Source organism: Talpa occidentalis, unplaced genomic scaffold (assembly GCF_014898055.3).
Source record: "Talpa occidentalis isolate TD23 unplaced genomic scaffold, MPIMG_talOcc4v2.1 talOcc4.14, whole genome shotgun sequence".
In the NCBI taxonomy this organism is placed as follows: domain Eukaryota; kingdom Metazoa; phylum Chordata; class Mammalia; order Eulipotyphla; family Talpidae; genus Talpa; species Talpa occidentalis.
This window is the reverse complement of record NW_023601433.1, coordinates 75,097,361-75,112,635: the sequence shown is the minus strand read 5'-3', so window position 1 is coordinate 75,112,635 and position 15,275 is coordinate 75,097,361. Positions and strand designations below refer to the sequence as shown.

Genomic DNA, 15,275 nt, shown 5'->3' with positions numbered 1-15,275 from the left:
GCAGCCCCTCTGTCATCCTCCCACATGTAGGAGTCAGTCTAAGTTCTTACCAACCATATTCTTGGTTTCTTCTATTCTCTCTTTTCTCCCCAGCTTACTGTTTCTTAACTATTTTTCCTACAAATAAATCCAAAAGACCCTTTTTATTTTAAGGACGTTCCTATTGGTCATTAGGAAAAAAAAACTAAAAGCCCTATCATTTAAAGGAGCAGCGCTGCCAGGCTGCCAGAGGAATGTTCTACCTGCCGTGTAAACTGTAAGTCCTCCAGTTCCATGGTGTCCTGATGAGAACAGGTGTTAAGCATCTATTTTGGGTCAGGTCCTGTGCTAATCACGCTTTTACATTCACTGCCCCAATTAATTACAGGAGGCCACAAAAATGTATGCATTCCCTTCATTTTTACAGATGAGGAAAGTGAGGCTTAAATGAATGTCCGTGCGCCTATATGTCTTGAGCTGCCTGCTCAGGGTGCGAGTCCAGTGAGGTTTCAGGTCAATGCAGACAACACTCCTTGCACCATTTAGTCACTTCAGCAAGAGTCCAAGTTAGAGTCAAACTGACCCATGTGGGTCTTTGCTGCACTCCTGAGCAGCTGCATGACCCTGGTCAGTTCACTTGACTCACTCTAAGCCTCAGGGGTCCCCATCTACAACTGGGGGTGATAATAGAACCTCACAGAGTGATAGTTTTGGGGGCAACTCTCAGCACCATGGAAGATACCTATCACTGCTCAGCAGAGGACAGGGTCTTGTCCCTGCCCTTCAGGTTTCAGTGTGGAGAAAAGACCTCTTGAGTCAGGAAGGCCCTTCCTGCCTGATGCCTCCCATTCCGCATTTTGTGTCCCAGGCTCTGGGAGCCCAGCTCTGTCTGGACTCATCCTTCCTTGCCAACAGCTCAGTCAGGTGCTAAGCTGGGCTCTGAGATGAGAACTAACCCTGGACTTTTTGCAGAATTTGGGACCAGAGTTCTTTTTTTCCCCTTAAGTTCGCTAAACTGGTGGGAGGTAAAATCTAAAGCAACTGGAGGCCACACAGAAAGGTCCTGCCTGAGAATGAAGCTTACACAAAAGAAAATAGCTGGAAAAAGGTGAAACAAGTAATAGCATCTTGGAGAAGAAACTTTAAAAATCCCCCTGGATCTAGCTATATCCAAAGCACGTCAACCTTCCTTAATTCCTTGGTTATGTAAGCTAATATATTTATTATTATCAGTAGCCATAGTGTTTTGTTTAAACTAGTTTGATTCTGTTTTGACCACATGCAGCACAACAATGTTGATGAGTGTGGAAATTTTCAAAGCATCCCCTCAGGAGCTGCTGGGTTAGTATTCTCTGGAACATTACTGCTGTGGAGTTATTAGTGCCACTAAGAGCCTCTACTCTCCTCCCTCTTGGCACTTGGTAGAACATCGTCTGTGATGTTAGATGTAACTGTGTACATTGCTTTCCCAGTGAAAAAATTTTTTTGAAGATTTATTTATGCATACAAGAACTGGGGTGTAAGCCAGAGGTGCAGGGGGCTGACAATTCACCAGAATGAGGAGCAGAACAGGCAGACTGACTGAAATACACTGCTGAGGGGAGCAGCGGTGAGACAAGTCTGGTGTGCCATGTGGGTCACCTCCCTGGCCGGGGATTGAACTGGTGCTGCAGTAACTGTGAATAACTTCATAGTGCTGAGACTTAACCCCTTGTGTGACCACGGTGGCCCCAGCCTCAGTGAATTTTGGAAGTCTGAACCTCAATGGGCCCCTACCCACACTAAACCAACCCACACTAGATTGTAGTGTAAGTGAGAAAGATGCTTTCTTTGGGTTAAGCCACTGAGATTTTAGTTTTTTATCATTGCAGACATAACCTAACCCATTCTTTCTGAAATAATCCCCCTGGGGAAAAAAAATGAAGGATGCTTTCATCAACCCAGTGGTATCAGATGAGCCAACAGCTAGCCAGCAAGAATGATGCATCTTAAAGAGGTCAGTTCCTTTCCACATGTCATCTGTGTCCCCCGGGCCTCTGATATCTGACAAGCAATTCCTTAGTAATTTGGCTCTACTGGTTTTTCTAAGGTTTGTTACCCTCCCAGCGGGAGGATGATTTTGTTTAGCAGATGGTTCAGATCAGTTCTGCTTGGTATCTGGCCAGCTAATCATGCCTACATGAGGGAAAAGAGGAACGGCAGCTGGGCCCTGCCTGTGCTCTTAGGGACTTGAGAATACTATCAAAGAGGGCTGGAGCTTTTGCCATACAAATACCTTAAGTAGGGCCTCCCTGGTGGCGCAGCGGTTGAGCACTGGGTTGCGAAGCTGCCCACAGCTCTGCAGCACTGGTTCGATCCCCAGTCAACGGCGAGCCGCCCACTGTTCCCCTCAGCAGTGTACTTCGTCAGTCTACCTGCTCTGCTCCCCGCTCTGGCTCTGGTGAATTCTCTCACCCTCCTGCGCTTCTGACTGTACCCAGTGCTTGTATAAATAAATAAATAAATCTTAAAAAAAAAAAACCAAATACCTTATATATCTGGTTTGGGTGGCCGTGTTCCGTGTCCTTGGAAAAGACTGGACAGGATGGCAGAGTAAGGAAGCGCTTGTGCTCTGTGGTCATACAGGCCCAAATTTTGACCCAGGGACCACCTCTTCTCACCTTTGAGGTCTTTTATTTTTTTAAAGATTTATTTTTATTTGTGCATACAAGAACTGGGGTATAGGCCAGAGGTGCAGGGGGTGAGAGGACTCACCAGAGACATGTTTTCATTTATATACAACCTCTTGATATATCAATTTTCAAAAGTCTTTTATTTTGAAATAATTTTTAATTTACTGAAAGGTTACGAAGTTAGTATAAAAAGGTTCCTCTTTCACCCAGCTCTCTCAAATAGTTATTTTACATGATCTTCATGCATTTGTCGAATCTAACAGATTAATGTTGGTACCTTACTATTAACTGAATTACAGATTATTTGAAGTTCACTGGTTTTTCCACTCACTGTTTCATGATCTAGTCAAGGACACCACATTGCATTGAGACATCATGTCTTCTCAAGTCTATTTCTCAATCTTTTCTTTGATTTATCAATTTGAACCATTTTTTCCAGACTAAAGTGAGAGAGGAATGTTTTTGATCAATTATACACTCTACTTTCTCCACTCTCTTCCTTTTGTCTTACGTTTTGGTATAACACATATTCATTGTAGCAGGTAAATATTCTTACTTGCTGAATTAACTAGTATGTAATTACACTTGCTCTTATAATTTTTTGTTTTCTTTGAAATTGAATACATCTTCTCACATTCTCCCATAGTTCAGTAAAAAGAAATTCAATTTTATACATGGTGAATCTTGCCAAATAATTTATAAGTTTAATTTTTTTCTTGGAGCGTCCCCTCTCAAACACACTGAGTCTGGATAGGGACTGCAAAGTTATTGTCCAAAGAGTTGTCTCTTGGGCCTCCCAGGTGGCGCAGTGGGTTGAGCGCAGCGCTGTGAAGCTATCTGCAGCCTCTACAGCGTGGGTTTGATCCCGGCCGGCCGTGGAGAATCCCATGTGGCGCAGCAGACCTCTCCTGTCTCGCCCGCTGCTCCCCTCGGCATTGTATATCAGTCAGTCTGCCTGTTCTGTTCCCCGCTCTGTCTCTGGTGAATCCTCTCACCCTCCCACGTCTCTGGCCTAGACCCCTGTTCTTGTATAAATAAAATAAAATCTTTAAAAAAAGAGTTGTCTCTTTGTCATTATCCCAGAGAGTTTCATCTTTTATGTTGTTCTTGTTTCTATATTCCTGGATTTTCTATTTCTTAAACTTTCAGTTCTTTTGCTAGACCATGTCCTCTACTGACTTTCAGAGAAAGGATTTAGGGATGTCATTTTTTGGACTTTAGTTGCCATAAGTTGTCCTTTTTTCTACCCTCCTATTTATCAGTATAAACATCTAGGTAGTTTATCATTGATGCCAGAAAATTCAGGCCATGCTAGTTCTTCACCTTTTTTTTACTCATTGGAAGCTTTTAGAAACCTCTATCCTGGGTTCTGAATGTTGGGTCTGAATGTTTATGTGATTCAGGTAGGCTAAATCTACCACTGGACCTAGAATTTGGCATGTGACCCAGCAGGTCCAATCAGTATTCCATCCTCTCTGGCCATAGTGATTGCTTTTGGGATGAGCTTATGACCCCAGTACTAATGAGATTCAGTTTTCAGACTGGTTGAACTGGTGGGGAGAAAATCTCTCTCTCCCTGGTTTGTACCTGGATGGGTGCAAACCCAAAGCTACTTAGGATCTCTGTTCCAGAACATAGCTACAGTACCTGAGTATCAAGCTGGGATCTGGGACCTAGGAAATCCCCATGGGTCTTGTCGAGAAAAGTCATAGTTGGCTGAGTTTCCCAAATTGCTTTAAAAAATAACTATCATTTATCAACATGTTTTTATATAAATTCTATCCAATCTACATGGGAATTTTTCAAGGTAGATATTCTGATGCCTATTTCAATGGTGAGAAAACAGGTGAGGTGAGTTGCTTCAGTCACATAGCTAGTATGTCGTAGAGTCAGGATTTAAACTTAGAACTTAATTCCAGAATCTGTTTTCTGGAGTACCACACCACAGAATCCTGAGCTGCTTTAGTTGGCTAAAGTTTTGGACATCAAATGACTGCTGTGTTGGGTCACACCTGGGCCATTTGCTTGAGATGGTTTCCCAGAACACAGAGATTTCGTCCTAAAAACTAGAAAAGTCCTGAGCAAGTGAGGGTAGGCTGCTTCCCTTGATGCTTGGGCAGTCACTTTATCATATTTCCCAGACTTCAGTGTGCATTAGAATTAAGTGGGAGTTGGTGAAGCATGCACTTCCTGGACCTGCCTCTCATATTTCATTTCAATAATGTAGGATAGAATCAAGGAGTCTGCATTTTATGAGCCTCCCAGATGCTGCTGGTGTAGGTGATCCATGGACCATGCTGAGAAGCCATGCACCAGACCACACCTATCTAAGATCATAAAAACGAAGCACCTAGTATGTTGCCTGGCACAGGGATTGTGCTAGAAAATAGCACAAGATGTCATTTAGTCCCAGACCCACATGAGACCTCTGGTGCTCACTCAGTGCCTGTGGTTGCTAGACCTCCCCTGGCCTGCCCATGAGAAAATAAATAACAGTAGCATCTTCATTTTATAAGCACTTGGTTTTATTGCACAGAAGCAATTTAAAGTGGACTCCAGTGGAAAAGTGTGCCCTGGCATGAATCAGTGGCCAGTGCCCAGCCCCACCTGCTCCAGCTCTTCCAGGATAGAGAGCTCTGGGCAAGGGCTTGGCCACTCCTTTGGAAAAGAGAAGGCATTTGGGAATAGGTTAAGACATCTCAAGCATAATGTGTTTCTAACGGCTCATTCATTATTGCGGTCATCTGTCATTGCACATACAGGAAATAAATGCACTTATTTGGAAAGGAGGGGCCGATTTTTATAGTCAAGTGTTTACGTGTGGCATTCCGCATGTATCACATTCAGCTACATAAGCTATCATAACATAATTGTCCATCGCCTGGGGAGGGTTTAGGGCATGGGGGTGGGGGTTGGGAGTGCCCTCTCTTGCTAACATATTGCTAACAGAATTCCCGTTTGGTGAAGGAGGGCCCCATCTAACAGTTTCTTCATACATAAAGGGACAAAAAATGAAAATTCATTACACCAACCCTTGAGCTCCAGACCCTCCTGAGTTTCTTTGGCTACTCTGGATGTTGCTTTCTCCCTGCCTTACTTCTCCCCCTTAGTGGCCTTTTCTTCTGTGGCCTTCTCCAGAGGCCTGCTGTCTCTCTGGTCTGTGCTAGACGATTTCTCTGCCTTTTCTGTCTTGGCTTTGCTGGGCATGGGGGCCTCCTTGCCAGGCTCTTCCTTGGCTTGGGCCTCTGTTTTGGGTTTTTCCTCAGGCTTCTTGGGCTCTGTGGCCTTTTCCTCCTTGGCATCTTTTTTCTCAGGTGCTGCTGTCATCTCTTCCTTCTTTGGCTTTTGTGGCTCCTTCTCTGCTGCTTTGCTGGGTTCTTTCGCCTTGCTGTCATCTGGTTCCTTCTTGGCCACCTCAGTCTTCTCCTTGGGTTTGACCTCTTCCTTCACTTTGGTAGGACCCTCCTTCTCTGGGGTCACTGCTTTTTTCTTATCTTCAGTCTCTTCCTTCTTAGCTTCAACTTTTGATTCTTTGGGCTTTTCCACAGCAGTTTCCTTCTTCTCGACCTCAGGCTTTGAAGCCTCCTTCTTAGATGTCTCATCTTTCTTGCTGTCCTTCTCCTCAGTTTTTTGTGTGGTTGGAGCTTTCTCTTCCTCTCCCTTCTTTGGGGGCTCTTTGACTTTGACCTCCTGAGGTTTCTCCTTCTCCTTCACAGGGGACTTTGCCTCTTCACTCTTTGGGGCCTCTTTCTCAGGAGCCTTGGCCGCCTCCTTCACAGGAGATTTGACCTTCTCTGGGGACTTGGCAGCCTCCTTGACAGGACTTTTGGCCTTTTCAGGGGATTTGATGTCTGCAGGAGACCTTACTTCCTCCTTCACTGGGGTCTTGGCTTCTGGGGACTTCACATCAAGAGTCTTGGCCTTCTCTGGGGACTTGGCCTCTTCCTTCACGGGGGACTTGGCCTTCTCTGGGGACTTGGCTTCTTCCTTCACAGGGGACTTGGCCTCTTCCTTCATGGGGGACTTGGCCTTCTCTGGGGACTTGGCCTCTTCTTTCACGGGGGACTTGGCCTTCTCTGGGGACTTGGCCTCTTCTTTCACGGGGGACTTGGCCTCTTCTTTTACGGGGGACTTGGCCTTCTCTGGGGACTTGGCCTCTTCTTTCACGGGGGACTTGGCCTTCTCTGGGGACTTGGCCTCTTCCTTCATGGGGGACTTGGCCTTCTCTGGGGACTTGGCCTCTTCTTTCACTGGGGACTTGGTCTTCTCTGGGGACTTGACTTCCATTGGAGACTTGACCTGAACTGGGGACTTGGCCTTCTCTGGGGACTTGGCCTCGTCCTTCACTGGAGACTTGACCTCCACTGGGGACTTGGCCCCTTCCTTCAATGGGGACTTGACCTCTACTGGAGACTTGGCCTTTACAGGGGACTTGACCTCCACTGGAGACTTGGCCTTTTCAGGGGACTTCACTTCAACTGGCAATTTTGCTGCTTCTTTCATGGGGGATTTAGCTTTCACTGGAGACTTGATCTCAGCTGGTAACTTCACTTCCTCCTTCACTGGGGACTTTGCTTTCTCAGGGGATTTTACCTCAGCTGGAGACTTGGTGTCTTCCTTCTCTGGGGACTTGGCTCCAGCTGGCAATTTTGCTTCATCTTTCATGGGAGATTTAGCCTTTTCTGGGGACTTGACCTCAGCTGGTGACTTGGCCTCTTCCTTCACTGGAGATTTGGCCTCCTTCTCTGGGAATGCAGCCTCTTCTGCTGGGGGAGACTTTGCCTCTTCTTCTCCCTCTTCTGCTTCCTCTTCTCCTCCCTCCTCACCTTCCTCTTCCTTGGTCTCTTTCTCCTCTTCTTCAGTCACTTCCTCGGTCACTTGGATCTCCTCTGTCTGTTCCTCCACAATCACGGTTTCCTTCTCTGACTTTTCTACCATCTTGATCATCTCTTCACTTTTGACCTTTATGTGAGTAGCTGCAGAAGGGATTTTAGGGAGTCCTTCTGGAAGGGAGAAAGGACTAGGACCAAAGCCAATACGACACTCTTCACCCTCCAGGAGTTTTCTGCCAAATGGATAATGTAACATGTTACTGTTAACCAGAGCAGACTGGTGAGTTTGAGGTCTTCCTGGATTACTCTGAAGGTCCATAACATGCAATGGTATGGACTTCAGGGAGGAAGGAATGTGAATGATGGTTACTTTGAAAGCGGAAAGTCACTTAGTAAATCATCATAGAATCTGTACCCCACTGGCACAGCTCACATTTTGCAGCTAAGGCTATAATTTATAAAAACTTCTCCCCTTGAAAAATGACCCCCAAAAGAGAATTCCTATATACCCACAAAAGTTACACCTATTGTCCCTCAACTAAACTGTTATTCAAGAGAAATTTTGGAGCCTGAGCAAACAATTCCATATTTATGAATCTGAGTTTAAGAGGTACTAGGCCATTCCCACTGGAGTTTGAAAGGTTTTCTGTCATATACCTTCACAAATGTAACAGCACTCGAATCCTCCAGGGATCTCCATTAATGTGCAGATTCGGTGTGAGGCCTGAAAGTCTGACTTTTTTTCCTTTAAAGATTTTACTTATTTATGTGTAGAAGAAATGGGCTATAGGCCAGCGGTGCAGAGGGGTGAGAGGATTGACCAGAGAGAGAGTGGGGAGCAGAACAGGCAGAAGTTACTGAAAAACACTGCTGAGGGGAGCAGTGGTAAGGCAGGAGAGGTCTGCTATGCTATATGTGGGTTAGCTCCCTGGCTGGGATTGAACTCAGGGCATAGTGGTGACAGTGCCGAGACTTAACCCCTACACCACCAGAGAGGCCCCGAAAGTCTGACTTTCTAACAAGTCCTCAGCGGATGCTGATTACTCCGGTTTACTGATGACATTTTCAAGGGCAAGACACAAACTAGAGCCAAGAACTGGGAAGCGAAGTGTTACCAGTCAGTAGTGGGGACAAGGGCTCCTGGGGTCAGCCCTGCTCCATGGTCTGAAACTGCTAAACTGGGAGGTTTTGTGGTTATCATTTACCAAGGGCTTGCTCTGGTGGAGCTCAGTGGTACCTGCTGCAGTTCTTGGATTAGCTCATGAACAGGATTAGCTCCTCCTCCCAACAACCCCACAAGTGGGTACTATTATCATTAACCCCTGCCTTCGTGCCCCAGGAATCAAGTGCTCAGAGAGCTAAGAAATTCTAAGAGACTGAGGGCCTCCCTGGGGGCGCAGCGGGTTAAGCACAGTGCTGTGAAGCTATCCGCAGCCTCTACTGCGCAGCTTCGATTCCCTCTCCTGTCGCGCCTGCTGCTCCCCTCTGCAGTGGCTTCTGTCTGTCTGCCTGTTCTGCTCCCTGCTCTGTCTCTGGTTAATCCTCTCACCCTCCCGCACCTCCAGTCTGTACCCCAGTTCTTGTATAAGAGTAAATAAATCTTAAAACAACAACAAAAAAGAAATTCTAAGAGATTGAGTTGAAAAGACCGGTGACCATACAAGTACCTCATTTCCCTCCAAAGCTGGGAGTCTGGGGAGAGGGTGAGGAGCTTTAGCCTCTAAGTCATTGTCAGAATGAAAATAAACTACTCTTTAGATTTTTTTGTCTCTCAGAAGAATGGCTGCCAGGACTATGGGAAGGGAGTGGGGGCTTACTCTGTAATGAGCAGAGTTCAGTTGGGAAGAAAAAAAAAGTTCTTGCAATAGAAGGTGTTGATGGGGCTTCCCCGGTGGCGCAGCGGTTGAGCGCTGGGTTGCGAAGCTGCCCGCAGCCTCTGCAGCACCGGTTCAATCCCCGGCTGCTCCCCGGCCACCTGAGGAGGGTCCACATGGTGCGCAGACCTCTCCTGCCGCCCGCTGCTCCCCTCAGCAGTGTACTTCGGTCCTTCTGCCTGCTCTGCTCCCCGCTCTGGCTCTGGTGAATTCTCTCACCCTCCCGCGCTTCTGACTGTACCCAGTGCATGTATAAACAAAACAAACAAACAAACAAATAAATAAAAACATGCCTCTATAAAAAAAAAAAAAAAGAAGGTGTTGATGGTTGCACAACAATGTAAATATTCTTAATACTACTGGACTGTATACTTTAAATCAGTTTAATAGCAAATCCTAACAGCAAACATTTTTTGTTTCTAAGAAAGGCAGACTGCTTCTCTGGGGCTTGAAATCTAAGGCTTAGCTCCTGATGCAAATACAAAGGCCCCTGGCCCACCTCACCTGTAAGCAGCAATCTCAATATCCAGAGCCATCTTGACATTGAGCAGGTCCTGGTACTCCCGGAGCTGGGCTGCCATCTCCCACTTGGTATTCCTCAGCTCAGTGTCCAGCTGCTGGATGGCTTCCTGGAGAGACAAGGTCACACAAGTCACATGCCAGCCAGCAACTGGCCCTCAGTGCCTAGGAGGCTGGGACTATTGGTGCGAGCCCAGAGCAGTTCCACCCAGACAGGTAAACTGGGGCCACTCCCAACCTATCAAAGCTGGACATGGACATGGACTGCTTGGAGCAAAAGTCTAGGTTGTGTATATAATCTCAGCCAGGGAATGAAACACACCAGTCACCAACAATGGTTATCACTGGACAGTGGGATGGAGGTAAGTTTTTTTGTTTCTTAAAGATTTATTTATTTAAGCATACAAGAGCTGGGGCATAGGCCAGAGGTGGTGGGGGAGTGGTGAGAGGATTCACCAGAGACAGAGTGGGGAGCAGAATAGGCGGATCTACTGAAATACACTGCTGAGGGGAGCAGTGGGTGAGACAGGAGAGGTCTGCTGCGCCATGTGGGTTAGCTCCCTAGCCAGGGATTGAACTCATGATGCGGTGGCTGCCTGACTGCCAACTGCTTCATAGTGCTGAGACTTAACCTCTTGCACCACCAGGGAGGTCCCAGGGTGGTGGTAAGTTTTTATAGCTCTCTTTCTTTTAAAAAGGATTTATTTATGCATACAAGCACTGGGGTACAGGCCAGAGGTATGTGGGGGCAGTGAGAGGATTCACCAGAGACAGAGTAGGAAACAGAAAGGGCAGATTGACTGAAATACACTGCTGAGGGGAGCAGGGGGTGAGTCAGGAGAGGTCTGCTGCACCATGTGGGTAGCTCCCTGACTGGGGCTTGAACTCACGCTGCAGTGGCTGCAGATAGCTTCATAGGTTGTGTCCTAACCCCTTGCGCCACCAGGGAGGCCCAGTTTTTAAAGATCTCTTAAGCTGAGAAAATGCTCAATGGAAATGGGACTTGTCTGCTTTTGTGCCCTATTGTTTTCCCAGTGCTCCAAAATGCCTGCCACATAGTAAGGGATCAGGAAGCATCTCTTGGTGATGACCAGGATAATACAGAGAAGCAAGTTAAACAGTTGAAGTTTCTCTCCAACTCCAAGCCCACTGTAGCCATGGCTTAAAGTAAGCTATTACAGCTGACTCTTTTTCTATAACTGCATAACAAATTCTTTTAAAGTGTTTTTTTTTTTTTTTAAGAAAACAGTATTTTCCTTTTGTCAGTTGTTTCATAGGTGGAATCTGCAAGGCCTTCTCCAGGCTACCTACAGGAGAGACACTGGTTATTGTTTACCAGATGCTGCATGTGAGCACATTCACACTTATTAAAAAATTGTCTAACAAAAAAAAAAAAATATCTCTCTATAACCTTCACAGTTCTGCAAAGCAGGCATTCTTTTTTTTTTTTTTTTTAAGATTTATTTTATTTATTTATTTATTTTATTTATTTATACAAGCACAGGGTACAGTCAGAAGCACGGGAGGGTGAGAGAATTCACCAGAGCCAGAGCTGGGAGCAGAGCAGGCAGAAGGACCGAAGTACACTGCTGAGGGGAGCAGCGGGCGGCAGGAGAGGTCTGCGCGCCATGCGGGACCCTCCTCCGGTGGCCGGGGAGCAGCTGGGGATCGAACCGGCGCTGCAGAGGCTGCGGGCAGCTTCGCAACCCAGGGCTTAAGCACTGCGCCACCGGGGAGGCCCCATTCTTTCTTCTTTAAAAAAAAAAAAAAATCATTGAGAGGCCTCCGTGGTGGCACAGAGGTTAAAGTCTCAGTGTTATCAAGCTATCGCCAGCCACTGCGGCATGAGTTCTATCCCCAGCCAGGGAGCTGACCCACATGGTGCAGCAGACCTCTCCTGCCTCACCCGCTGCTCCCCTCAGCAGTGTATTTCGGTAGACCTGCCTGTTCTGCTCCTCACTCTATCTTTGGTGAATCCTCTCACCCTGACCCCTGCACCTCTGGCCTGTACCCCAGTTCTTGTATAAATAAATAAATAACAATCTTCAAACGTCATTGCACTGAAGGAATTCAGGTTCCACAAGGCAGATAACTGCCAGGATCACACAGCTCAGGAGTCACACTGGTAGCCCTGGTATGTCTGACTCCAGGGCCCATGGTCTGAGCCACTGAAACCTATTTAGAGAGGGGCAGTGACATGCCCAGGGTCACCCAACCAACTGAGGCAGCATGGCTCTCTTCCCTACTCCCGCCCCACCCACCTGGTAGGATACAATGTCGGCCTGGTGACGGTCCTCCAGCTCAGAGCGCTGCCTCTCCAGTGAGTCCTTGGTGCCTCTGAGTGCCTCCAACTCTGTGGTCCTGGCCTGCAGCTGGCGCCGATACTCTGTTATCTCCTCCTGTGCTGAGCGCATGGCATCTGTGTTCACCTTGGCTGCCTCTGACAGTCGGTCCAACCTCACTAGGAGAAAAGAGGACAAAGCACAGGGTTAAATATATCTCGATTTAGGTTCCAGTACCCAAATCTGTAAAGTGACACAATGACCTGGGCACCATCTTGGATACTTAACTCACCTGTATTCTGTATGAAAGACAATCCCTATTCCCCAAGGCCACTCAGCTAGCGAGAGACAGCTAGGATTCAAATCTAGAGTCTAGATCCCAACTCAGGATTCAGAAACTCTACAGGACAGAGGAAGCCCCATTTCTGGTTCCAGTGCCTGGTTCAGCTCCCAGCAAGGGTCCACAGTGCTTGTGGTTTGGATGTAAAACCTGGCCCACAGGGCTTAACCCTGAGGTTGTGGCTGAACAAGTTAATCCTATGAGCTTTGCAGGCATGAGGGTGCTGAAATCACCTTGTAGCCAGTCCCTTCCTTATAGGTTTCTGTGGTGTACACTCCAAGGTCACTGAAGAGCCTGGGGCTTTTGTGCCAGCTACTCAGTCCCTTCCTCTACCCAAAAGCATATTCTCTAGCACAGAAACCCCTGAGCCAATGGTAGCCACCCAGGCCCCTTCCAGCAAAGAGCTGCTGGCTCCCAGAAGACCTTCAGAGGTCAGTGGAGGCAGGAGTCTAGTCTACATCTCCTGAAAGTGAACATCCTGCATTTTGAGAGTGACACCCGGGGCCTGAGTTGGAAAGCCAGCAGCGTGGCCCAGAAGTCTTAGGATGGTATGCCTGTGTGACTCACACAGAGAGCAGAGAGGTTCACTCTTGGAGGAGGCTTGCTGCAGGGAAGGGGGAGGGGACAGTTCTGTCACTGCAGAGGAGTGGAAAAGGAACCAGAAAAAGTGAAGCAGGTGCTTCCAGTGCCGTCACACTTAGAAACCATACTGGTGGCTAAGGATTCTTAACCATTGTAAGAAAAATGCAGAAACTTCTGCACCCTCTCCCAAAGACACACAAGTTTTACAGTGTCAGGAAGAATTATGGAGCTCTGCAGAGCAAGAAGCCCAGTGGGTCCACCCCTGTCTTTCAACCCCAAATGAAATGAAAACTAGAGGGTATTGGCCAAGGTCACCCTGCATCTGTTGGGCAACGCTTCAAGCTGCTGCAGCTGTAATCTAGCTGACTCCAGGCAGCAGAGGTGGGGGGTGCGGGCACAATCCTAGCTTCTGTGTAGGGAAGACAGTCATTAAAGGGCCCACCCATCACCTTTTGGCCTCAGGCACCAATTGATTGTAAGACTGGTTCTTGGGCGAAGGGATGTGAGCCTCCTATCCCTCCCCACAAGTAGAGGGGAGCAGTCTGATAGGGGTGGAGAGAACAGGGTTCCCTGTGATGTGTAGAAGCAGGGATGCAGTCTTGGGCAGGGAAGTTATGTTACACTGAAGGGCAGGGAACCTGGTGGAAAGGAGCCTCAGGGTGGGTAACCCAAGCTTGGAGCAGGGAGCAGAGAGAAGACCCAAGGTTAAAGGACAGACTTAAGGACACTGGAGGAGAGCACCTAAAGGAGAATCCAGCGTGGCGGGGGTCTGGGGAGTGGGGTGTGTAGTGAGAAGAGACGCGGAGTGAAACTGACACTTAACTAGGGGGCATGCACTCTGCAGGGCGAAACTGAGCCAAGCACCCTCCAACCCAGGCACCTCCATGCAGAGCCCACCCGTGCCACCCCACCCCTCCCGACCAGCAGGAGGCGCCCCCTCCTCGCCACGCCCGCGCGCCCGCCCACCTCGGAACCACTCCTCCGACTGCAGCGTGCTCTGCACCGCGTGGCCTTCCAGCTGCGCGCGGATCTCGCGCAGCGCCGAGGTCACATCGCACTTGAGGGCGTCGCGCGCCTCGGCCTGCGCCTGAGCCTGCACGGCGCCGCAGCCCTGGATCTGGCCGAGCAGCTCTCCCACCTCCTCCTGGTGGTGGCGCCGCAGGTAGCCGCACTCCTCCTGCAGGGCTTGCGCCTTCTTCTGCAGCTCCGCGCGCGCGGCGTCCGCCTCCTGCGCGAAGCGCGCGAGTGCGCGCGCCGCCGCCTCGGCCTCCTCGCGCTGCCGGGCCTCGTCGTCCAGGCGCTGGCGCACGTGCGCGATGTCCTCCAGCAGGTGCTCCTGCTCCAGGCGCAGCTGCCCGCGCGCCGCGCCCAGGCGCAGCACGGCGCCGCGCATCTCGCGCACCTCGCGCTCGTACAGCTCGCCCATGGCGGCGCGCCCCGCCTGCTGCTGCCGGAGCGCCGCCGCCTCGCCCTCCAGGCTGCGGTTGTGCGCCTCGAGCTGCCGCACCTTGTCGATGTAGCCCGCGAAGCGGTCGTTCAGCGCCTGCAGCTGCTCCTTCTCGCTGCGCGCGGCGGCCGCCACCACGCAGCCCTCCGGCCCGTTGCTCAGCGTGTCCAGCGAGTCGGTGCTCGAGGCGGCCGCGGCGCCGCGGAATCGGCCGGGCGCGGCCGACACGGAGCTCGCGGACGTCCGCGCCCACGAGTGGAAGCCGCTGGAGGAGCCGGCGGCCGAGCGCGCGCCGCCCTTGCGGGACAGCGCGTAGTGCAGCCCGCCGCCCCCCAGCAGCGGCGCGAACGGGGCGCCCAGCAGCGCGTCGGCGCCGCTGAAGCTCATCATGGCGGGAGCAGGTGCGGGGCCGGTGCGCGCGGGCGGCACTGCGGCAGCCCCGGGACGCCGGCTCTTTTATAGCCGCCCGGCCCGGCCCAGCCCCTCGGCGGGCGGCGGGGGGGCGCGCGGGGAGGGCCCGCTTCTCCGCCGCCTCCCCCGCGGCCCCGGGCGGCCGGCTCCGCCGCAGTGAGAGGGGCGGGGCTGGGGACCTGGGAGCGAGGAGGACCTGGCGGCGTCAGAGGAGCCCCCCCAGGTGGAGTGGGGGGTAGGGGGCTCCGGAGCGCACGTGGCGACCCCCGGGTGCGCGCTGGAAGTTCCTGCCGCTGGGCTCGGGAATAAGAGAAGGGGCTTGAAACGGGAGGCGGAC

General features: G+C 50.0%; 1 protein-coding gene across 2 annotated transcripts; it reads right to left on the bottom strand.

Moving 5' to 3' along the window:
• Positions 1 to 5,685: 5,685 nt before the first annotated feature.
• NEFH (neurofilament heavy chain) lies at positions 5,686 to 14,917 on the bottom strand. Of its 2 annotated transcripts, XM_037511514.1 has the most exons (6): positions 14,047 to 14,917; positions 12,138 to 12,337; positions 9,862 to 9,986; positions 7,329 to 7,716; positions 6,645 to 7,268; positions 5,686 to 6,596 (listed from the first exon to the last, which is right to left on the bottom strand). In XM_037511514.1, exons 1-6 carry the CDS (start codon positions 14,915 to 14,917, stop codon positions 5,745 to 5,747), a joined length of 3,060 nt encoding a protein of 1,019 aa, XP_037367411.1. In that variant the 3' UTR covers positions 5,686 to 5,744. The 2 variants fall into 2 exon arrangements, with proteins under 2 accessions (XP_037367411.1, XP_054551451.1); XM_054695476.1 differs by having other exon boundaries at positions 5,686 to 7,716.
• Positions 14,918 to 15,275: the final 358 nt, after the last annotated feature.